Source organism: Heptranchias perlo, chromosome 26 (assembly GCF_035084215.1).
Source record: "Heptranchias perlo isolate sHepPer1 chromosome 26, sHepPer1.hap1, whole genome shotgun sequence".
NCBI lineage: Eukaryota > Metazoa > Chordata > Chondrichthyes > Hexanchiformes > Hexanchidae > Heptranchias > Heptranchias perlo.
The window spans coordinates 18,424,574-18,449,554 of record NC_090350.1 but is presented as its reverse complement, the minus strand read 5'-3'; the positions used below and the strand labels follow the sequence as shown (position 1 = coordinate 18,449,554).

Below are 24,981 nucleotides of genomic sequence, written 5' to 3'. Positions count from 1 at the left end.
TCAGTGCACATTTCTCTTTAACTGTAATGTTAATGAATATTAAAACGCAACTTTTAACTGCAATGTTTATTTTGATGGCATTGTTGTGCTCGACAGGACATGAAGGATCCCAGTGTTATTGTAATTGTTCCATTTTTGGCATCAGCACTGACCATTCCTCAGATACAGCAATATTCCTAACTCAAAAGTCAGAAGTAGGATCTCTGCTGCACCAGTGTGACATTTCTGTTTCTCACACCAGCTATCTTTATGGCCTCTGAATGAAGTTGCCTCTTAAATGCTAATTAGTGCTAAGCTCTGGGCGATTCTGTGTCGTGGGTACATCAGTCCTATGACTTGGGTTACAATGTGCCTGATTCATTTTACATGGGATCTTTGCATCCAACAGAGAGAGGACACTTTCATCCCATCAGACTCACCTGGACTAAAACCTGGTTGAAAGGACAAGGTTGTTCCTTATTACTACCTGATAGAGGTTTTCAAGATTATCGAGGTAAACAGCGACACACTGTTTCCATTTATTGTTTAGATGATAATGAGAGGACACAAATTTAAGATAATCCCAAAAAGAAGTAGAGGTTAGAACAACAACAACAACTTCTTGCATTTATATAGCGCCTTCGACGTAGTAAAACGTTCCAAGGTGCTTCACAGGAGCGATATCAAACAAAATTTGACACTGAGCCACAGAAGGAGATATTAGGACAGATGACCAAAAGATTGGTCAAAGAGGTAGGTTTTAAGGGGCATCTTAAAAGAGAGAGAGAGGGAATTCCAGAACTTAGGGCCTGGACAACCAAAGGCACGGCCGCCAATGGTGGAGTGATTAAAATCGGGGATACACGAGGCAAGAATTGGAGGAGCGCAGAGATCTCAGAGGGTTGTAGGGCTGCAGGAGGTTACAGAGATAGGGAAGTGTGAGGCCATGGAGGGATTTGAAAACAGGAATGAGAATTTTAAAATCGAGACATTGTTGGACCGGGAGCCAACGTAGGTCTGTGAGCACAAGGGTGACGGGTGAACGGGACTTGGTGCAAGTTAGGATACAGGCAGCAGAGTTTTGGATGAGCTCAGGTTTATGTAAATAAATCTTTTTGTAGAGGATGGTTAGAATTAGAATTCTCTGCCACAAACTCTTGTTGAAGTCCATAAATTCTTTTAAAAAGGAATTACATAGTTACTTGAAAAAGAAAAATATTAAAGAACATGGGAAATAAGCCAAGGGAGTAGAATTAGAATAGATAGCTCATGGAGGAAAAACACTGGCATAGACATGATGGGCTGAGTGATTGATCTGTGCTGTACTTTTCTATGATTCAACCATCCAGTCCCCTGGGCTGTACAGGTGAAATTTTCTAAAGTTCGTCTTGTTTTGTTTCAACTGTGCTTGTTTCAAGAGAAACCAGGAAGCAAATAAAAGCTATGGAAATAAAATATAAGACAAACATACAAAAAGAAGGGCAAGTATACGCTGCAACCCAGTACACCACCTCCCCAGTATATTGAGAAACTCACTCAGTTTTAGCATTCAAATGTTTAATTCTACCATTTGGAACAAACACAATCATTGTGTAATAGTTCGAAATCATAAAGAAATGTAATCAAGTCAACAAACGTAGTGGGACATGAGTCATATCGTTAAATGTGGCATGATGGACTGTAGGTACCCATTAAGGCCAAGGTCTGGTTGGAGGTGCAAACTTGCTGCAAAAATGCGAACGCAAAACAATCTCAGTAACCCAGCCAGAATCACAATCCCATAGCAATCAAAGAAAGGCGGAAGAGCAAGTGAGGATGCAATCTGCCTGTACCTTTGAGTTATAGTTGGACTGATGGAGACTCATTTTTCTGAAGCAGTTTTCTTCTCATGACTCTCCAGCCCATCACATGTCCTCGGAAAAGGGGAAAGCATTTTCTCTCTCCCTCTCACAATAGAGGAATCATCCATCTCTGTGTAAAAGCAATGTTACAGAAGTCAAGCTGTTTGTTAACACTATTTCTTACTTGATGAATTGCTCTTCGAATCAAACCCAGTGAGAATTCTGATAAAAGGTATTCTCTGCCTTCCTGATCTAGATATTCTGTAAAGGCCTGTACCTTTACAGACAGCACATTTAAAGCTTTTTCTCCTTAATGTTTGATCCATTTAAGGATGGCACCAGTCGTAATGCCAACTAGCTATTTGGGGATTGCATTTAACCACGTGACAAGATGATCCAGCCGGAATTGTGTGAAAATCGGATTGATTACAGTACATTGATCCAGACTATTTAATCAATTATTTTCCTCACTGTCATTCCTCACTTTGATGAGCAAGAAAAAATAATCTCAAAAATCACGATCAATAACCGTGGAGTGGTTGATCATTTTGTTAACATCAATACATTTTTAAAAAATATATATTTTTCATACTATTGTTCTCCCTTCACTTCGTCTCCTGATCGTATTGATTCCTTACCTGGGTATGTTTCAAAGCCAGCTAGTTGCCCTCCATTGTTTCACCAAAGTGGCAATTTTTCAAGCATTAGCCTTGATAGTTAAGCTCATATTTTCCTTACCCTTCCATGCTATGCTATGATTTTTGGGCAGCATGTGGGTGGGTGGGGCTTAGAAACCCTGTCCCGCTGGAACTCTGTCAACTTCGCATCTGACCCATTTTCCAATGTTGGAATACCCCACCTCAAACTTAGGGGCGTTTCATTTGAATATTAATATGGGGGTGTGTCGATCCTACATACAATTTCCTACTGTGCAGGTGTGCAGGACAACTATTGAGAATTATACCCATTTGAAATGGCCAAGCAAGTAGTATGCAGTAGTTATACTAAAGGACAGAGAAAGAGCACAGTAATAAAACGTTAAGTGTATTTACCTTTTTCTTTCATTTTTTTTTCTATACTGACTGATTCTCAGAAGCTTTTGTGCCAAGTGTTTAATTTATTAAATTGTCAACTGAATCAGATGCTGAGCATCCAAGTCCCACTCGAGCACTTAACCACATTGTCTAGGGAGCTTCAATGTATTACTAAGGGAGTGCTCTATTGTTGGAGGTGCCGTCTTTCAGATGAGAAGTCAAGGACCTGTCTGCCCTCTCAGTTGGGTGTAAAAGATCCCATGGCAGTATTAGAAGAAAGTCAAGGGAATTCATCTGGAGTCTTGCCAATATTTATCCCTCATCCAACATCACTAAAACAGATTATCTGGTCATTTATCTCATTTTTATTTGTGAGTTCTTGCTGTGCACCAACTGGCTGCTGCTTTTGCCTACAAAACAACAGTGATTACTCCTCAAAAGTTATTAACTGGCTTTGCAGCACTTTCTTTCTTGATTTTATTCCCCATCACCATTAATGGCACAAATAGGCTTCCTAATCTGACATGTTTAGAAGAACAGGACCATCCCCACCCCTCCCTTCCGAGCAAAACAGGCTCCATGATAGATGATCTATGCTTGCCTGCTGGTCTGCAGTTAGTTAAAAAAAAAATCCAACAGTTAGTGTAACTGGGGGCTCCTATTTCTGAAGGAAGCTGGAAAAGCACACCCAATGTCATTACTACGACATATTTGCCTCATCATAATGTTGCATGTTTCCTTAGAAGTATTTCAATCAAAATATGTCATACCTTTAGTTAAGAACATAAGATACAGGAGCAGGAATAGGCCACACGGTCCCTCGAACCTGCTCCACCATTCAATAAGATCATGGCTGAGCTACCTCAACTCCACTTTCCCACACTATCCTCATATCCCTTGATTTCCTTAGTGTCCAAAAATCTATCGATTTCAGTTTGAATATACTCAATGACTGAGCATCCACAGCCCTCTGGGAAAGAAAATTGTAAAGATTCACAACCATCTGACTGAAGAAATTCCTCCTCATCTCAGTCCAAAATGGCCGACCCCTTAATCTGAGACTATGACCCTAAGTTCTAGACTCTCCAGCCAGGGGAAACAGCATCTCAGCATCTACTCTGTCAAGCCCTCTAAGAATTTTATATGTTTCAATGAGATCATCTCTCATTCTTCTAAACTCCAGAGAATATAAGCCCATTTTATTCAATCTCTCCTCATAGGACAACCCTCTCATCCCAGGAATCAATCTAGTGAACCTTCGTTGCACTAAGACAAGTATATCCTTCCTTAGGTAAGGAGACCAAAACAATTCATAGTACTCCAGGCATGGTCTCAACAAAGCCCTATATAATTGCAGCAAGACTTCCTTACTCGAATACACCAACCCCCTTGCAATAAAGGCTAAAATACCATTTGCTTTCCTAATTGCTTGCTGTATCTGCTTGTTAACTTTCTGTGATTCACATACAAGGATACCCAAATCTCTCTGGACACCAACATTTACTAGTCTCTCATCTTTTAAAAAATATTCGGCTTTTCTATTCTTCCTACCAAAGTGGATAATTTCATATTTCCCCATATTATACTCATCTGCCACCTTCTTGCCCAATCACTTAACCTGTCTATATCCCTTTGTAGCCTCTTTATGTCCTCGTTACAGCTTACTTTCCCACCTAGCTTTGTATCGTCTGCAAACTTGGATACATTACACTCAGTCCCCTCATCTAATTCGTTTATATATATTGTAAATAGCTGAGGCCCAAGCACTGGTCCCTGTGGTACACCACTAGTTACAATCTGCCAACCTGAAATGATCCATTTGTTCCTACTCTTTGTTTTCTGTCTGTTAAGCAATCCTAAATCCACGCTAATATATTAGCCCCAATCCCATGAGCCCTAATCTTGTGCAACAACCTCTTGTGTGGCACCTTATCAAATGTCTTTTGAAAATCCAATTTTACTACACCCATTGGTTCCCCCTTATCTACCCTGCTAGTTACACCCTCAAAAAACTCTCATAAATTTGTCAAACTCTATTTCCCTTTCATAAAACCGTGTTGACTCTGCCTAATCATATTATGATTTTCTAAGTACCCTATTACTATGTCCCGAATAATAGATTCTAACATTTTCCCTGATGTCAGGCTAACTGGCCAAGAGTTGCCTGTTTTTTCTCTCCCTCCTTTCCTAAATAGTGGGGTTACATTTGCTACCTACCAATCTATGGGGACCGTTCTACAATCTAGGGAATTCTGGCAGATCAAAACTAATGCCTCCACAATATCTGCAGCCACCTCCTTTAAAGGAAGGGGGGAGGGGCAGGGGGAAGATTTCCAGGTGCGAAACCCGGAAGGTAAGTGGGCGGGTCGAGATCTGAGATCGCAGCCTTAATGAGGCCCATCAATGGCACTTCTGAGTTTTGCGCCCGGCAGTGAAAGGAGCTGCACATCAGAGAGGGGGGCAGGAGGGATCATCCGGCTTAGAAAAAATCAGACGGGGTGAGGGTGTGGGGGGCATGGACGACATTGGGGTGGGGGGGGGTTTTAGTCAGCATCATGGATCGGGCGGAGGGGGGGAGGAAATCGGCCGATCGCGGGGGTCCTATCGCCAGGTGAGCTTGTTGGGCCTGGATGAAGCACTCCAGCTCCTCCGGGCCCACAAGCAGTGCAATAAAGGCACTCACCTCAGGGATCCGGCCCTTCCCGCCTGCTTTCACCTGATGTGAATCGGAGGCAATGGGAAACCCGAACAGGTAAGGTTAAATTTGTTTCAATTGTCCAATATACAAAATATTAAGTACCTCAAGTATCTCAATGAGGCACATTGCCCTTTTAAGTATCGGCCAGCCGGCTTTAATTGGGGGCGGGACTTCCTGGTGTCTGCTCGCCACACGCAGGCCAATCTGCCTGGGTCAAACCCAGAAGTGGGCATGTTGGAACCGGGATGCAGTCCCATTCTGAAAACTTAACATTTTCACTGCCCATCCGCCCCCAAGCCACCCATTGTTGGGGTTAAAATTTACCCCAAACACTGTAAAGATAAAGGTACATTTGTAATCTCACTGAAAACAAAAATGGCATAAATATAAACAAAATTGGGTTTTATCTCAAGTCTTGGCCAATCCTCGACCACACAGTCGCTGAACTGCATTTCTGTCATCATCTGGTGCTGAATGCCATATTTGCATATAATTTAAATACGGTACTCAGTGCCAAAGCAGCTAAAAAGGATAACCTGCATTAGTATTCTAGGGTACAGATGCAATCTGAATGTGATTAGTGCTGACTCTGACCTTATGCATCCCACATACAACATTTGAAAGCAAACAGGCACAGGGAGAGCTTCTCAAATTGACAAGTACTATTCAACAGGCCTGAATAAGAGAGTTATGTAAAACAAGGTGATTTTCTTGTGTAACTGGCAGCGGGATTCACTATATTTTTAACATGAAACTTTTCAATACATTTTCCTGGGACGATTGCACAGACTTCACGCAGTCTGCATGCAGATGTTATATTCAGTCACTTTCAGTTATCAATAGTTACACTGAGGAAGCCCTTCAGGGAACCTGATCTGGATTTGCTGCCATAAATAGTAGAAGACTTGAAGATAATAACTATCCTGTTTTTAACTAGAAGTCACCAGTGTTTCACCAACTGAAGTACATAAAACCTAACACTCAATTTGTTACATTAAGCCAGCTCAGAAATCCCTAATGCTATTGCTGAATTGCCATGGATACATTATGTAAAGACGACCTTTGAATGTTTCGAATTTCATTGGGAGACCCCACAAACTAATTTTCCCAATTATGTCTCAACTACATATCGGCAAAGCTCAAGCAGCCTCCAGTGATTCAGATTCTTGCTGTTCCTCTAAGCTCTGATACCTACTTGCTACTGAGACGTGAAGAGTTACTGAAGAACAACCTGGTTTTAATTGACTTCTCACTGAACATCAGCCAAGTCTTGAACAGGTCCGAGTACCTCATCTGAGTCCACCGTAATTAATTGCTAGATGGGTCTATGTAATATCTGACTTAGGTACATAATCAAGTGACACTGAAATGCAAAACCTGTATACTCCACCCCAGCATTAGCTCACAATTTCATTTAATCAAATCACGAGTGCACAGAGATGGTCTGTTTACTGTACATTGTTAGCCATGTTTCAGGAGTTGATTGGGACATCATTGGATATTGATGTGGAGGAAAACATAAGCAACCAAAATGCCATAAAAGTCACGTCAAAAAAAACGGCAGCGGTATTCTTTGTGGACTCCTGTCACACTGGGGCCAAATTTCACTCATTTCTAAGAAAAAAACAAACACATATTCACAAAAGCTTGTTATGGTTATTTGCAACTGACTGTTAACAGTTGCTGATGGAGAATTCTCTTCAATTTGTTTTCACATGAACAGACACAGAGATTCATTGTCAAAATTTTTATTCAAAAAGTTAAAATAGTTTTCAAATTCAGGAAAGTATACTAAGATGAAACACAATGCAAAGCATCATATACAGACAGATAAAGTACATATATATATAATATTTATATAGCAGAGTGGTCATAAAGACAAGTTCACACAGTGATATAATACATATTTACACATCTCTACATAAACTGTATATTTTACAATTTTGATACTACTTATTTTTTTTTAAAAAAGCTGATTTCAACACTCATTCACTACAATAATGAAAAACATTTAGAACTTGTCCTTGATTTTGCTGTACAAATTTGTTTCTTTTTTTGCATAAAAATATATCTCTGTACAAAAAAAAGGGTTCGTTCCACGCAATGCAAGTTTGATGCACGTGATTCAGTGGAAGAAAAGGTCTCTTGCAGAATAAATCTGATATAAATAAATATCCTGTGTTGAAGCAAGTCAAGGTATACCTATGTGTAATTTTGGGGAGAAGCTACCTCAGCCGCTCAATAAATGAAAGGGTCATCGTCACTGTTGTGTATGGTTAGCAGTGTGTCCGGAGAAGCCGAAATTGCTTGCGAGTCTGGTGCCATTTTTACAAGAATGATGATGGTACTTTTACAAGAAAGTTGTTTTCATATGGTTCCAAACTGTCATCTCCACAAAGCTATGATCATCGTGAAAAAAAACAGGTTTTCTTTCCCAAGTAAAATAAAATGGTGGCAGACTCACATGCTAGCCACCGTTCATGGTTCTCCAAAGTTACCACTGTTTCTATGCATGTGAATTTCTGGCATGCAAACCTGGAAATTCTTGATGCACAGCTAGTCTAGAAATGGACATTTCTCCAAAGTGGTCAATTGCCAGACTGCTTTTAATAAATTAAGTAGGGTAAAGTTGCTCAGCTAAGTGAGGGCTGCACTGACTCAGGGGCTGGTTCACCTCCCTAACCCACCCCATCCAAAGCTAAAATTCCTTCAACCAACCAAATACAGGACTCGGTGAAAGTCCAAAGTAGTGCTCCAATTCATTAGGCCTAATCCTGCTATTGCAATGGGACAAACGCTGGAAATCTCACAATGGAGATGGGTGTAACCTTCCATATCACTGCATACCCACAAAGTGGAAAGAAAAACTTATAAGTAGGGAGAAACAGCCAAACCTATACTGAATAGCACATCTTTAACTAGTCACCGTGTCCACTGTTGAATTTTCTTAAAATGAAGTGAGTTTAATATCACAAGTCTGGCGGCCAACCTGGTCGGTATTTAATCTCGACAGCTAATCCCAGAACTGAAGAGTCCTCTGGCCTTCAAGACTTATAAAAGAAAGCACCTGTGTATCTACTTGCTCTGTGATAATTCAAGCAAACCTATTGGCATTCTCGCTCTCAGCACCCTTATCATCAGAGAGGGAAGAATGTATCCATTGCATGGCACAAACAAGCATCTGCAGCTTAAAACTGCAGAGCCAACTAGATTTTATACTTTATACAGAGAATCTCTTTCGGTAGGTCCCAGCACTTCATTAAGCGATGGTTAGTTTGGAGTGCTGCGGGTAGGACTGTGGTGTGAGAAAGCTTGATCAGTGTGTTGAAAATCAGAGATTCCAATACATATTGGCTGCTTTAGTTTTTCAGGTGCACAATCAACAGGGACAAGGAGTGAACTCCACCACTTTACACACTGCAGAGTGCAATCTCTGGGACAGTTTCAGAACTAGAAATAAATTCTGAAACAATGTTGAGCATTAGCACTGACAGCACTTGCAAAACAGTCATTGAAAACATTAAGATTAAATTCAAATGTTGCATAATTAACTGCAAAACGCATGACCACTCTGAATTTAGGTCTGCTATATTTCCAAAATATATATTTTTTAAATTCCACCATCATCACAGACTTCCAAGCAATAATTCATCCAGGATTCTGAAACTAGTTCAGTTCGGGAGAAAAAAATTGAAAAAAAAAAGTTGGCATGGTAACAAGGATCTGTGACCATGTCGTCAGCATGTTTTGTACAGAAGACAGGAATTAGTTTTTCTTAAATGGTCCATCTCAAGCTCACTTTTATATTGTTTAAAATATTATGTAGTACAGGTTAATTTCAAACTTATGTTTGACGGAGAGGTTGCTATTGCAACCATTGATGGTAAATTCCCTCCATTTTTCTCTTAGTTTTTTTTCTCCCATTTTGGCTCTCCTGTGTTATGAATGAAATGTGACCAAAAGGACCAGCAGGTGACCTGGTCCCTGGATTCCGCCAAAGCTTCTCTGAACCGACTGCCAGGAGTTATATGACAGCTCTGCCACTGATATTCCCTTTCTCCCTCTGTGCGAAAGCATCCAGCTACTGGTCAGCACCTTCCCAGCACTACAGCTGATATTAGAAACTCAAAAGGATTTGAGCAACTGAGCCTGTGCTTCTATGGTACAAAGTCTTGGAATCTCAACACCCTGTCCCACAAACAACCTATTTTTAAAGGTTTCTATGGAAAAAAGCAAACATTTAAAATATGAATTGCATTTCTTTGCTAGGACTGGTTAAATTCTAGATAAAAGAGTTTGGCTGTGATCCAAATCACAAGGACGTTATGGGCATCCTGCTCCATCCATTATTTCCTTAGCAATCATATTACCTGGATATGACGTTGGATGACCTCTTCCCCCTGAAAGTTCAGAAATATGTTGTACTTAATACGTGAAAAAAGCACTATTATTTGATGTTCTTCAATAAGGCAGTTATAAGCTTTCCAGTTTGTTTTTACCCCTTTGCTAATATGTTCAGCAATTTGAAAAATGTCTATTGATTAGCTCTTCTTTAAAAGAACCCACCAGCCCTCTTTTCATCTGACCTGGAGGCATTAAACAAATCTGTGTTGTGCAATGTTTTATGTCTTAATGAATCACTGACACACAGGACCACTTCAATGTACAAGAGAAAGATGGAAAGAGAGAGTGATAGATAGAAAAAAGACAGAGTTGCAAGCTATGGCTCAGTGGGTAGTATTCTCACCTTTGACTCAGAAGGTTGTGGGTTCAAGTCTCACTCCAGGGACTTGACCATATAATCTAGGTTGACATTCTAGTGCAGTAATGAGGGTGTGCTGCACTGTCAGAGATGTCGTCTTTTGGATGAGATGTTAAACCAAGGTCCTCTCAGGTGGACATAACAGATCCCATGCCACTATTTTGAAGAAGAGCGGGGTGGTCTCCCTAGTGTCCTGGTCAATATTTATCCCGCAACCAACACCACAAAAAATAGATTATCTGGTCATTTATCTCATTGCTGTTTGTGGGGCCTTGCTGTGTGAAAATTGGCTGCCGCATTTCTTACATTGGTACTTCATTGGCTGTAAAGTGCTTTGGGGTGTCTTGAGTTTGTGAAAGGAACTATATAAATGCTAGTCTGTCTTTCTTTTCTTTCATACTGTGGCACAGACTTACAGACGTCTGAAAAAGTGCCTTTCACCAGAACTCTTCGAGCGGGTCTGCAGAGTGAATTAATAAGGAATAGTACAAAGATTAGGGTCATTCTTTACATACGGCCCCAAGGGTTCAGCTGACCCACTGTAATGGAGTAATCTTTTCCAATTCAGTTCAGATAGAAGAAGTTGGTCAAGGTTTACCCTGTCTGTGCTCACTAGCCTGCAGTTTCCTTCCCGTTAAAGTGAATGGGAGAAAAACTGTGGCTGGCAAGCCCAGAAACGATAAGCCTTGGCCGTTGAGTCTCATGAAGTAAATGCATGGAGATACATAAAAAACAGATGAACGTCATTCCACAGCCAATTTTGCTTCGCATCTTTCACCTGGACTCACAGCTCTCCACTGAACCAAAGGTAAATTAATGAAATCTTATTGGGCCAGAAATTGCACAGAGCGACGAGGCAATGCTCACTGCCGCTCCTGCAAATTTAATCAACGAAGATACTTACTGCAGGCTCTGTGGCGTCCAATTGCTTGAATTTGAACTTTAAACAAAATGTGCGCTAGCAACCCAGCCTCTGTGCGGCTGGAAACATCTGTGAGGAGAAGACACGCCCACAAAATCTGTCCGAAAGAGAAGTCACGCCCATAGGTTCAGGCTGCATTGCTCAAGCAGGCAAGCAGACTTCATTCATTTAAAATCAGTATTCTGGATGTCATTGTCAATAAAAATTTCAATTTTTTTTATAAAAAGCCAAAGAAACAATTGAATTGAATTAAAGGGCAGAAGGGAAAAGTAAAAACAAATTAATTTTTTAATTTTTAGCAGTTTTCTTAAATGGCCAAAAACTATAAAACTATTAAAATATGAGGCGCTGCATTTTTAAAAGTTAGTTTTCAGTTGTTTGGCAGTCATTAAGACTAACTGCGTTTTTAAAACTTAGTTTAGTATTTTTAAGCGTACCTGTTTGGTGGCGTAATTAATTACTTTCCAGCTGGGCACATAAGTAAGTTAACGCGTTTGTTCAATGATTTCTCTGATTGCAGCGTGCGATATCCCTTTAATTCAAAGCTGTCATATTGCCGGCGAACCACTAGGAGCAAGTTCACGATTTCCGCATTTCACTGCGTATGTGCAAACACCGGAACTTGCTCCTTCAATTCACCACTAAAAACTGAGAGCGCTATTGAGCTCCTCCGTTACTTTGGGAGCAATTTCTGGCCCATTCTGTTTGCTCTTTTAATAGAACTAAGAATCTGACGCGCTCTTGCAACAAGACTCTGTAAATAAACAAATTCATCTAAAAGAACTGTGACAAATAAATCTTGATAACTGTCATATTATTAATACAAAATCTTTCAGGATTAATGCTGCTATAACAGGCACTTCAAATGGGCTATTTTTTTGCTAAAAAGAAATAAAACAGACTTTTGAGGGTAAGGAATTTAAGGATTTTTCATAAAAGGTGGAGTGCAATTAAATGATAAGGGCTTCCTCGGAAATGGTTTGGGCCTATTTAATACAACAAAGGCCAACAAATGAGAATTGGATTATAGATGATTTGAATTATATTGCACAGATCAAAGAGCAAATTACTGGTCTTCTCTGTGTTGCAATAAAGGATGAAATGTTGCAAAATAAATATGTTACCACGATGCATATTTCCATAGTGAACTGAGTGGATGGAAAGTTACATTCGCGTCATAAGCGCAGATATAATACCGTGATATAATGGGGCAGAAACTTGTTGGTACCCGGTTTTAGGCGCGAAGGTTGTGATGCGGCCGCAATGCACGCCTCAACCGGGAGGCCCGAGGCTGGTCCGAAATTAGGCCTCACCAAAATAATCTGGATGAACTGCCAGTGCCGCCACTCGCCCTTCTGCAGCATCGAATTTTGGACTTTCTGCCTTGCCAGCAGTGGCCTCAGGTTAGTGCTGGTAGGTGGGCCGCCAGAAGTTCTGCAGAGCCGGGACGAGCACTTCTGCTGCTTGCCAGGCCGCATCCATGCCAGTGGAGTATAGCCGCTGCCTGCTCCATTCAGGGCAGCTCCATTTCCCAGAGATGTTCTAAAACATACATTAGGCCTCTCATTAGCACACGTGAGGGGCCTAACACCTGTTTTAGCCGGCTGTCTTGGATACCTGGAAAATGGCTCGACCCAGTATCGGGTCAGATGTCTTTGGGCATTTGACGTTGGTCCCGAATTTGACATCAGTTGTGACTGTTTTATACCCGCAAAACAGGCACAATGAAGTTCAATTTCTAGGTCACTCTGTTTATAACACTTAGGCTAGTTTTTCAACTGAAACAGTCAGTTTAAATTATGCTTTTTACAGCCCAAGAATCTAGCTGAAAGTGTTTTGTGATATCACTTTGTTGCTTGAGAAATTATTTTTATTTTCGCAGCTTTTTCTTCATGTTAGAAATTTGTTTCATACCACACATCTTAAGAATATGCCTGCTTCAACAGACTAGAAACTTTATAATAAATATTAGAAAACTGACATTTTTTTTTCAGAGAAGTATCAGCTCTACATCACTCTTAAAAGGTTTCTTCACTTGTAGAATACCCGAGTATCCTCTCTTACACCACAAGTGTATGCTAATTATGGTAAATTTATTTCCAAAACTGGCAATTGTTTTTGTCTCCCAACACAGAGTGTGATGCAAACACACTCAATTAATGGGACTCTTTAACCTCCTTAATGTTGTACTCCATCTTACGAGGATATAATCCCTCAGTGAAATTATTTATTGCAAAATTAGTCAAAAGAAACAATCTTGCTCACTATTAGCTACCACTCCACAATGTGCACATCAGTCAGCTTGTCTCCCCAATACAAAAGCTCTGTATCACAAAGTTTACAGGTGTTTCCCACTAAGATAAGTCCCACTGAGCAACCTCAGTCATTTTTTTAAAGCTAATCAATCTAAAGAAACAGATTGAGACAACATTCTGCCTCTTTATGTGGTGGAAATGAGATACACAGAAAGATATGGAATAATAAACCACGAAGTGGGTCGGGCCTCAATAACTCACTCATCCTTTCAGCTGTCTGGATGACAGTTTATAGCCCCTTTTGTCCTGCTGTATATAGATGAATCAGTCAATGGGTTATCAGCATTGATAACTCTTTCAGAGAATGGCCTGGTTCCTGCCTCACTTGAACACTCTACTTTCTAAACTGTTGTACTCAATAGCAAAGTGTTTAGATAGTTCACTGTGAGGTGATCCCTATAATGGTGCAATCATGATGCCGTCAAGGCAGATCAATATCAACGAGCTGAACACAGCAATGTGTAGAACAGATCTACACATTTTTTTAAAAAAATCCTCAGTATGTGGATCCTCTGATTGGTATTGGGATGGGTATCAGGGCTGATAACATCAGACATGGCTTTGCTGAAAGCTTGTCCTTTCAGCTGTATCAACCCCTGGTACTGACTCAACAATCTTGTATATTTGTAACAGAGATAGATCTCTCTGATGGTGCAATCAAATTTATGGTCCAATGACTGGCTATTACACATTATGCAAAGGAATCTGCATTTTCATTTCATTAATGATATCAAATATTTTAAAGCTGTAGTGCCCCACAATTATCTTTTCTAGATTTACTGTCAGGATTTAAAAGGTTTTTCCTGCAACATCCAATACGAAGGGGAGGTCAATTTTCCAATTTTTCCAGCGATTGTCAACTTTAAGGATTCTCTTTGCTCACAGGTCTAGACAATCACAGAGGGAGAACTCAGTGCTCCCGCACCAGGACCAAACTTTCTTATATACCGCTCATTTGTGATATCAGCTTCGACTCAGTGGTAGCACTCTCGCCTCTGAGTCAGAAGGGAATGGGTTCAAGTCTCACTCCAGAGGCTTGAGCACATAATCTTGGCCGACAGTCCAGCGGAGTAGTGAGGGAGTGCTGCACTGTTAGAGATGCCGTCTTTAGGTTGAGATGTTAAACCGAGTCCCCGTCTGCTCTCTCAGGTGGATGTAAAAGATCCCATAGCACTAATTTGAAGAAGAGCAAGAGAGGTATCCTGGCCAATATTTATCTCTCAATCAACACCTCAAACAGATTATCTGGTCATTGTTTCATTGCAGTTTGTGGGACCTTGCTGTGCACAAATTGGCTGCTGCATTTCCTACATTACAACAGTGACTATACTTCAAAAAGTACCTTATTGGCTGTAAAGTGCTTTGAGACGTCCTGAGGTCGTGAAAGGCGCTATATAAATGAAAGTTCTTTCATCTTATGTAATTTGCTCTGCACATTTTCTTGTGTACACATGAATGAAAGTAGGGAAAATAAATACATTTTATAGTTTTTTTGGTATATTCTCAGCCATGTGTATACAAGAAAAATAAGTTACATTGCTTGCTGTTTCTCATTCTTACTGCTGTTTCTCTATCCTGTCAGTTTCTTTCTTTACCTTCTGCTTTGTTCCCTCCAAACTGTTGCTTGTACCATTTTTCATTTACTTTTGTGCCTTGAGCCGCATTTTATCCAATCTGGAATTAGCTTGATGCCATTACCGCTGTGGTGATGCTACAGCAAACAGCTCACAACTGATCAATGAAGGAAACTCCTGTATTGACAGGAGCACTGTGAGATCGGGGCAAAAAGCAGAGGTCAACAGTATGAGTGCACAATTACAAACTGACCTTTGCTGTAAAAATCTGAATACCTTCAACAGTGTCATAAATGATGACATTAAAAAGAGATTTTCTGAAATATACATTTAAGCTTCTTTATCTCCTATGTCTGTGATAGCCAAGTTTAATTATAGGGAAACTATAAGTTAATGGATCTTAAACACAGACTTTCTTTTGTTAAATAAATGCCATTTTTTGTTTACTGGATGTTTCATGTTTTTTAAATGCACTTAAAATGATCTCTCCTCAAAAAAAAAACAAAGGGGTATATTAGTTTAAAAATTGGATCTTTTGAAAAGTATTCCACCATTTAAATCTACATTCCTGAAAAAAAATTAACTGAAATTTTCCCACCTGACATAAGGTTCCTCGATATCCTATATTGACAACAAGATTCCCAATATTGTCGCAAGCCAACAGGACCTTAGATACCTACAAACTCCAAAAGGATCCCTGCCTGATATCTATCTGCTCCAACATGATCCCTGGCATTTTAAAGAGATCTTTAATGTCTTCCCACAATAACAGGACCTCCAATACATTCCCACCTGAATGGACCCTCAATATACTGCATTCCCACCATAATGTGATTCTCCATATCTTCCCATGGCAGATTTATCTTGCAGAAGCTCCTATCTTCTGCTTTGTGAGTTTAACTTCTGTGATCGAGAGGTGTCCACTATTAATAGATGTTACTGAATTCTGGATGGTTGGGAGTCAGTAACGAGGCTATCGTTTTACAGTGGTGGCCAGTGCAGGAAAAGCAAGACAGCTTCTGGGAGACAGAGAAGCTTGAGACTGCACTAGGAGAGCTGGGATTGAAACCAAGGCAGAGGAGGAATCAGCTGGAATGGGGTTTCAAAGTCAAACCTTCCGATTTTTGGTTTGATAGAGTTTGGACCTCTAACAGAAGCATTACAAATATTATTAAGTCGTTAATAAAGTGTAACAATGCATGATGCATAACAATAAATATCAAAGTGGTATTAAATGTGCCAAAAGGCACAATTAAGGTTATAATGATCTTGTCTTCCTTGAAACAGCTTTAAAATCATGCACGCCTCTAGTACAGTTATTAGGAAATTGTAATGAATCCTACAGAGTGTTTCAAATGTTACTACTAAGATTAAAATGACACCTAATTTAGATATTCATTGATGTTTCCATTCAGTTCCTGGATTAATGTGTGATTATCTGCATGTGTTGGAAATTATATATCGCACAAAGAAAAGAAATGCTCAACAATGTAAAGTCACTGAATAAAAAGGGTTCAAACAAGCAGCTCTCAAGTCCTGATGTGGACCAGAAACAGGAACAAGAGAGGACCAAGGTAGGTTCCCTCCCAGGAGAACCAGATTCCAACATTTTACTTAAAGGCTTACAACACACATATTTTCTCTTGTTGATTGTTGTGAATGATTACGCCTTGCTGTTTAAATGGATCCTCTGGAGAACCAGGTCAAAACTTCAGATCCTTGTTAGAGGATGGGCTTCATTGTTTTACTTGTCCTCTACCAAAATGTCATCCAGACTGGAGATATTTACTTGGAGTCACTGAATTTTGAGGGCTAGAACTCAGTGATGTGTTTAGTTCATCATCACAGATGTACTAAAATACCCTCTTGGTTACCATGGTGAGAAAATGGTTTCTAACTGCAGTGATTTCTGGACACACTTTATCCTTGGCCTCCCCCCCCCCCCCCCCGCCCAACCACCCCTGGTTCTTCATAATAGAAGTAATATAAAGGGCAGCACCCCTAGTAGCTTCTCCACAGTCACTACATCTTTGAAGAAAAGCAGTCAAGTAGAATCTGATGAGGTGATTCTGGACTTTAGCATTCTGTTCAGAGAGAAAACAAAGATATTTAAGACCATTCAAAAAGTTGACAAACTGTTAATAGATGTCACTGAATTCTGGGCAGTTGGGAGTTAGCAATAAGGCTATCATTTACTCAAGGTATCAGATCTGCCATTATAACTTTGCAAGCTCAGGTGATATTATGGAAGCCATCTGAACTCCCTGCACCCAGATTCAATCAATCTATTACTTTTATAATCTTTAGTAAAGCTAAAATGAGACAGATAATGTCAGTCAAAGAGCAAGGACATTATAAAAAGGGTTTTTAAACCTTTGCTGTTTGCAAATCATACCATGGTGATCTAATTTGTCTAATTATAATGTTATTTGCATCATTTTCACACCAATATATTACTTCCTATGCTCTCAGGTAGTGTAACTCAATGATCCTTGGACTCTGTTGATTTTGTCAGTATGAGTTATGCAGGACCCAACTTCCACAGATGTCCCTGCACAGAGCTGGAACAGAAGAAGCAAAAAGTAATTTAGCAGATTATGTAAAATGGTGGCATGATGCTGGGCATGGGCAGTCTGGCTCTGGTGCTGGCTGATCTCCATGGCATGCCTTCTTTGATCTTGTACCGCACCAAGCATTTACTGCGGTTGGGGTGCTTTCAAAACAAACCCCATCAGTTATGAAAAAGATGCCTGGAGAAAAAAAACCCTCTGTTCCTTTAAGAGCTCCAATCACGATTCAGAATTAATTGACAATGCGAATGCATGGAATTAATGCTGAGCGGCACTTCTGCCTGAAAATTGCCAAATCCTGACTTTCATGCGACATGCCTTATTTGCATAATGAAATTCTTGCATATTCTGTGCGAGAGTACTATATGCCAGTGTTGAAGGGTGGGCGTAAATTTGAACGGAGGGAATTCTGAACAGGGATTAAGTGAGATTGCCAAGGATAAGATTTCTCTGGTTGAGGCACCAGCAGGAAAGTCCCCGACAATTGTGTTTAAAACCACATAGAACACATTTTAAAAAAAATAAGAATTACAAAAGGCAAAGGGCATCACTGCCAGTGGAAAATAATCAAACTGTGCAAAATGATGATCAAATCCTGAAGGATCTGTTTAATCATTGTACTCTAGCATTTTACTGGGCTGCCAAGCAATTTGACAATTAAGCATGAGGTAAACTAAGTTTTAATTGACTCAAGGATGAGACGACAGGTTTTATGCAGTACTGCTGATCAATTTACTGCAATCTTTTCTCTAAAGAAAGGTACAATTTGTGCTCATTGAGGTTAGGTATGTTAGGTGGAATTGAATGCTTCTCTACTTTTTGCACTCATTGTCAGCATCAATCACTCACAGGTCAGATAAAGCACAGGTCAGATGTAGAGTAAAGCTCCTTGTATTCAATTAGGCAATTTGCCTTAACTACAGCCTCAGAAGATAATTTCCCTATTGTGCCATAGTGAATTCTGAATTCCCGATAGCAGTCATTACTGTGGCCTCTCTGAATGAGACCGTTAGTTTAATGTAATTATGGGCAATTTTGTTTTATGCACTTGTACCCATTAGCAATTGGGTTGAGACATTACAAGCTGATTTTGCTTAATACCCCCATGGCTAGCAGACAGTGAGACTTTCAATCGACCAACCTTGCTTAGATTTGAATCCTGGTTGCAAAGGTGACATTTTTTTCAATAAATGTACTCCTATATTAAAAAAAAGTTTTATTTTCTCCCCCTCTTTCTGGGTCACTCCTGACAACTGTTCCCGAGCCTATATCAAAATCACTTTTCAGTTGATCACTTGAAGGTATACCTGGGTTCCATTTGCAACTTCTCCCAGTTGCACAACTGGAATCAGGAACTCATCAAGTGCGAGTAATTGCAGACACAAAGCACCCACATTTTGCTACTCTATGGCCCAGTAAGTTGGAGCAGTCAATGAAACACTTGTGAAAAGAAAGTATTGTAACGCACAGTGCTTCTGCAGGTAGTGTTCCTCAACAAGAAGTGGAGGACATCTGTGAAACCAGTCAAAAGTCAGTAAAGGTACCATGACTTAATGAGCTTAAAACAGCTTGCCCATGCACCACATTTACCTCTACTACTTACCAATGTCTTTGTAAAGAGTAAGTGCTATACTGCTGTGCATACAGTGCTCACTGTCACCTCAATCTCATTGGCCACGATGTCAGATGGTTGGACGTTTCTATCATACATGGGGTTTTCAAAAGTTGCTCGACCATTTGTATTTTCATGGCCTGCGTAACCATTGAATGGTATTTTTGGCCTTTTTCTGAAAGAAATTCACAACAGAGTCAAATTCCAATCCATTTACATAGTTGTCCACATAGAGTCTAGGCAAACTCCTCTGCTGCGTACAAGCAGTCAGTTCCAGCTACAAGTACTTCCCACTCACTTCCAATATACAGAATTCCAATAGATAAATCAGTTCCCATTCACTCCCGCTTTATAGAGTTTCAATGAAAGAACCATTTCTCAATCATTCTCACTAAATATAATTCTAATCGAATAAACTCTTCCCATTCACTCCCATTATACTTAATTCATGATCCAACCATAAAACAGAAATACAAGACTGAGATCTGTGGCAAAATGTTACCAGTTACCCAATTTTTATCACAGGGAGTACCTTCCGTCCACTGCTAACAGTAGGGAGTAGCTAGAAGTCATAAGCCCCAATTTTAATAGCGGGTCAGTTTTGGGCAGGTGGACAGTGGTGTGAGTTGGAAACTCACCCGCTTCTTCAGAAATGAGGCCCGTGGGATTTTAACTCCCGGCGCTCATTTAAATCCCACCAGCTGACTTCCCACCTGTTCTGAGTGAGCACCAGGAATATGTGCAACTCAATGCTCCCTGCTTTAAATACTGTCCCACTGAACCACTGCAAGAAATGGTTAACAATATCCTTGTATTTAATGTCATGTCGTGTTTTAATGAAATTACTATTCCTTTGGGTGCTAATAAGTTAATATTCGACTTTATATTAAAACCTCACACCCTTGAGAGAAGGGATTAAATAGTTTGGTGTTGAAATGGTTACTCAACAGCCAACAGGTCATCAAAACAAACCGACACATTGGATGTAGTCTTATTATATTAAAAGTTCTGTCGCTTACACTGTCTTATAAGGAGATCAGATCTGACGTTTGTTATCTCCCTTCAGGGTGAATCATGGGTCACAATGCTATGACAGCTTAACTCAGAGCATCCAACAAAAGCTAGCTGAAGAATGCAGCCTCTCTGTTTGCATTCACAAGCATGATGTAACTCGTCTGCCTGTCCAAATGGTTTGTGTGGGGATCAGATTAATTTGGCAATCGTTTAACAGAACATCCAAAAGAAAAAGAAAATGACATGTTAAATGAGGTATCATCCCACTGAAATATGAAGTACTAATGAAATTATATTTGATCTCTGGTTGTACGTGGTGAGAACAAGCCACTGGATGCAAAGGACCTCTAAAACTAACAAAACATATCTTTTAATACCCTATTTATACCGCGTTTGGTGCTTTAATTTGAGATCAGTAGCTAATTCGACTTGGGCAGATTGAGGGACCCATCACATTTACATTGGTGGCTAGCAGCTGAGCAGCTTGACAGATGTAGTTATAGTTAGTTTGTGCCTGTACAAAATACACCATGCTGTGCACAAGCATTTTTTTCCCAAACAATATGTGCCTGTAAGGATGCAGAGGTATTTACATTTCTCCCATTTTCCCTTTCTTGGGTTCCCTGGAGCCTGCCATGCACCAAACAGCTCTTAAAATGTCCAGTTCCAAGAGCAACTCAGGGTGATTTTTCCCAATTGTCCCTTTCGATCCTCTGGGTTAATAATCGGCCTTCAATCTCCACCTGATAGCATGGCTGGGGTTGGACAGACATTGCATGAGGAACTGCAGATGTAAACGGAAGGTCTGCTTCTCTGTGGTACCTCCGGTGAGGTGCCCTGGCACTTTGTTTTAAAGCAGACATATCCCCCTCCCACCAAAAAAAAATGTTAATGTTAATAATTCATGGTATCAGTTTGCTGTTGCTCACTCTAACATTTACCCTGAGAAGTCACAGACCAACAAAACAACAGAGTTGCAAACAATAGAGAATGATGAAATATTTTTGAAACTAACAGGCTAGAGTTATGTGTTTTTATGCAGATTGTCTTATATATATATATATATATATATATATATATATCATTTTAATGTGACAAATATAGAAGTTGACTACAACTAGGTTTGCATATAGTTAAAAAGCTGTAAAATGCAGATCTAAAATAGGTTCCAATTATTTTCTTAAACATAAAATAGCTACTCAAAAATGATTCATCTGCCATTCAACCATTTTATCTCATGTTAATTAGATTGTGTGCCCTTGTTTAGGTGTGGGGGGGGGTGGAGGAGATAGCAGATGTCACAATCATTGGCTGTATATATATATATAAATAAAATCCCTCTTAATGGCTCTCCATAGGTAAAATCTTATCTTAGAGAAATAGGAGAACCCATGCCAAGGTATTATCAAGTGTCTAAGTTGCTTTCATCGTCAAGGGACTTAAGGATATAAAAGTTGTGGATCCTTCTATAGTCTTCAGTGCTACTGGATTTCTGAAGGATCTTCAGATTAGACTCCCTGACTACACATTTTATGGGACGCCATACCTAATAGATAGGCAGGATACTGCATTATTCCAAGAACTGTTTCCAAGAAAGAGATTGTACTAATTACTAGATAAAAACTGGGATGGCACTGTGTGTATTGGCAGAGTGTGTATTTTAAAACATTGCTTGTACTGTATAGCATCAGCCTAGTGTTTTTGTTTCTGTATACTCTTTAGCTATAAATAAATTGTGTTAAGTTATTTATGCCTGTAACAATCTGATTTAGTATGCAATATTTTATGCCATTAATAGGCAACATTTCGTGGGTATCCCAAGTAGTTTATATAGTGTTCAATTTACCACAATCAGTATTAATTATTAAAACTGGGCTATATGACCTCTGCAAGACACAAAAACACAAATTTCAGATCATAAGAGAGGCTTACAAAAACTGTCAGGCTGTTTGAATAAGAAAATGATGTTTGAAAAGCCCAGCCTGTTAGAAAGTACACAACATTTACCTGGGATTGATTTGGCTGTCAATTTCCATCATGTCTGCACGTAGCTGAAATTCTTTTGAAGAAGAAAATCAATCCTGGGGTTAACTTGCTCTGTGCATTAAAGCTAACACACAAGCTAATTGTGCACTGAAATGCAGTCATTTTGTGCAGCACAGTTAACGTAGCAGAAGCTACATTTTATCCATGGTGTTGTAATTGCTACCAGAAGTAAAGAGGAATAGCTCATTTTAATGGACTGAAACTGTGTGATCGCGTTTCTGTTTGTAATTGAGCATTTGAAGGGTAGCTCCCCAAATTTCTAAGATTTGACTTTTAACAAAGACGCCTGCTCAGAACTGATATTACAGCAGCAGAATTAATAGGAAGGTACTTAAAGAAAACCAGCATGTAGGACAGTGGGGAATCTAATACATACAGTGGAACAGAGAATGAAGCAAACACAAAGCTGTCTTGAAAAGAAAGTGCTCTACATGCTGGAAACACCCGTGTGTGTGTCCAGGGCATGTGTTACCACTGAAGTCAAGGTTATGTTACTGTTCGTACAGACGCAACATGTTTGTGTGAGAAGTCAGGGTGTAAGAGCAATAGCACAATGTGGTGTTAAAATGTGAACTCTGCATCGTGAATAATATACTCCATATCAGCATGATACCAGCAGGACGACTGAAATTCACTAGACCTCCTGAGATTCAGCCTGCAATTAGCATGGCATGATTAAATCTTCCATACAACACAGGTATTCAACTGGGGATGCAAAAAGAATTAAGATGTGTTTATAGGTTGTGATATCTCAATAGGACTCTTTCTGAACAGATCACAAGACTTGGATACTGCCAGTTCAAGAATGCCTGTATGTTTTGTCAATGAATTGCAATTAATTCACTACAATACAATTACAAAGCAAAATAGTAACAAGTTTACAAATATCATGAATATATATACACCTTAGGTGAGAAGACATCCCCAAGATGACAGGCACCACTACTTAATTGTATTGGAAATGAAATCAGAAAATGTTGTTAATGCACAGCAGATGCTTCAGGATCTACAAAGACAATAGATTCATTTCCTAGTTTGGTTACAGAACCTTAGTCAGAACCAACAAAGAATCTCTACTTAAAATGTTAGCCTATGTTTCCTCTTTCAGATGCTGATGGACACACTTGTATAGATTCTCTGGTCAGGCGCATGCACCAATTAACATTCATAGAGCTGACCCCATGTACGTTTCCAGGGTCATCCTGACTAAAATATCATCTGCAGCTCCAGGTGTGGGAAATGTCTCTGATGGGAAGTTTGCTCACAGGGAATGGGGAATGGGGGGCAGGAGAGTGGGGGCGGGAAAGTGGGGTCGGGGGGGGCGGGGGAAAGAGAGTGGGGGGGGGGGGGATGAAATTGCATGCTGTGGCATGATTGAAAGGCGTAAACCACCTTGGAGGAGCAGGCATGCTGAAATCTGTGTAGCAAGCAGAGTTGTGCTTCTCCGATGGAGCCATCAAGATTCTTCTCAAGGAAGTAAGTCAAAGAGGTGGGTCCCTCCTCAGAGGTAAGTGCTGGAGGTACCCAAGAAGAGCAGTCTGAGGGAATGGGAGACCACAGGTATTAATTCCCCCTCCACAATACCACATACAAGGAAGCAGCACAGCCTACCTTACCCAATGGCATCCTCAGCTTTTATTTCGGATTTTGCTGTTCTTTCCCTTTTAAACACTTTGTAAGATGATGTAATATTTCTCACTGTTAACATATACCTCCTGATGAGCCACATAATATCATTTCATCCTTACAGTTTTGAAATATTATTAGTCTGTTTTGCAAGTTGATGACCGTGTATTTTGAGCTGGTGATAAGCTGTATGAAAAGGGCAGAAACTGCTGCTCACAGAAATAATTATTTCAAAACAGACTTTTATCTTTTATAAGTAAGAAATAAAACAGAATTGCAGAATGAGTTATTGCAGGACCTCCTGAGCACAGTGGGATTTCAGACATGAGCTGAGCTAATCTGAACAAGAAGCACTAGAGACACACACATTACACAGGAAAATTGGCCAATTGTGCAGTTTTGAGCTCAGTAATTGCATAGTTAGCAGTTTCATAAATGGTCCAGTAACATTATTGCAGGTGTATTCTGATTGTTTCCTCAATTGTGAATTACTTGCAATCCATTTTTCACAATTTTTGGATCTGCCTGAGGTATTCTCTCAGATTCAGCGGCACTAGTCACTCCAGTATGTGGTCCCCGCATCTAACGTTCAGGAATGTGTCATAATTCTCAATATCTAATCAAATGATAGTGTAACCTGAGACTATAACAATACTGCCTCTTGTGATCTGCACTGGATATTGCATGTGCTGTCATGTGCACTTCCACAATCTTGCATTAGGCAGGCTGAAAACACTTTAGTAATACGTGGCCTGATGCGAACTAATAAGCTGCTTTATTTTACAGACAGCGAGCGAATGTACAAATTGACAGTTATGATAAAAACTCACTAACTTCATTTAACTTCAAACTCTTCCTCAGGAACAGGGAAAAAAAATAAACCACGCCACACTATCCTATGCTAGTGGGCTAACTTAACTTTTTCCTGATTAGCCTTCTGGTTCGACTGGCCCTGAGCTTACGATGAGTGAGTTTTCTCTCACTTGGC

At 39.9% G+C, this 24,981-nt stretch overlaps 1 protein-coding gene across 1 annotated transcript in view; it reads right to left on the bottom strand.

The window, feature by feature from the left end:
* Positions 1 to 17,120: 17,120 nt before the first annotated feature.
* csmd2 (CUB and Sushi multiple domains 2) overlaps positions 17,121 to 24,981 on the bottom strand; it is a 1,323,345-nt gene continuing 1,315,484 nt past the window's right edge. The window contains exons 70-71 of the mRNA XM_068006939.1: positions 19,299 to 19,482; positions 17,121 to 17,209 (exon numbers count right to left, since the gene is read on the bottom strand). Coding sequence (XP_067863040.1) covers positions 19,323 to 19,482 — 160 coding nt within the window. The 3' untranslated portion in view covers positions 17,121 to 17,209; positions 19,299 to 19,322. The remainder of the gene's footprint in view (positions 17,210 to 19,298; positions 19,483 to 24,981) is intronic.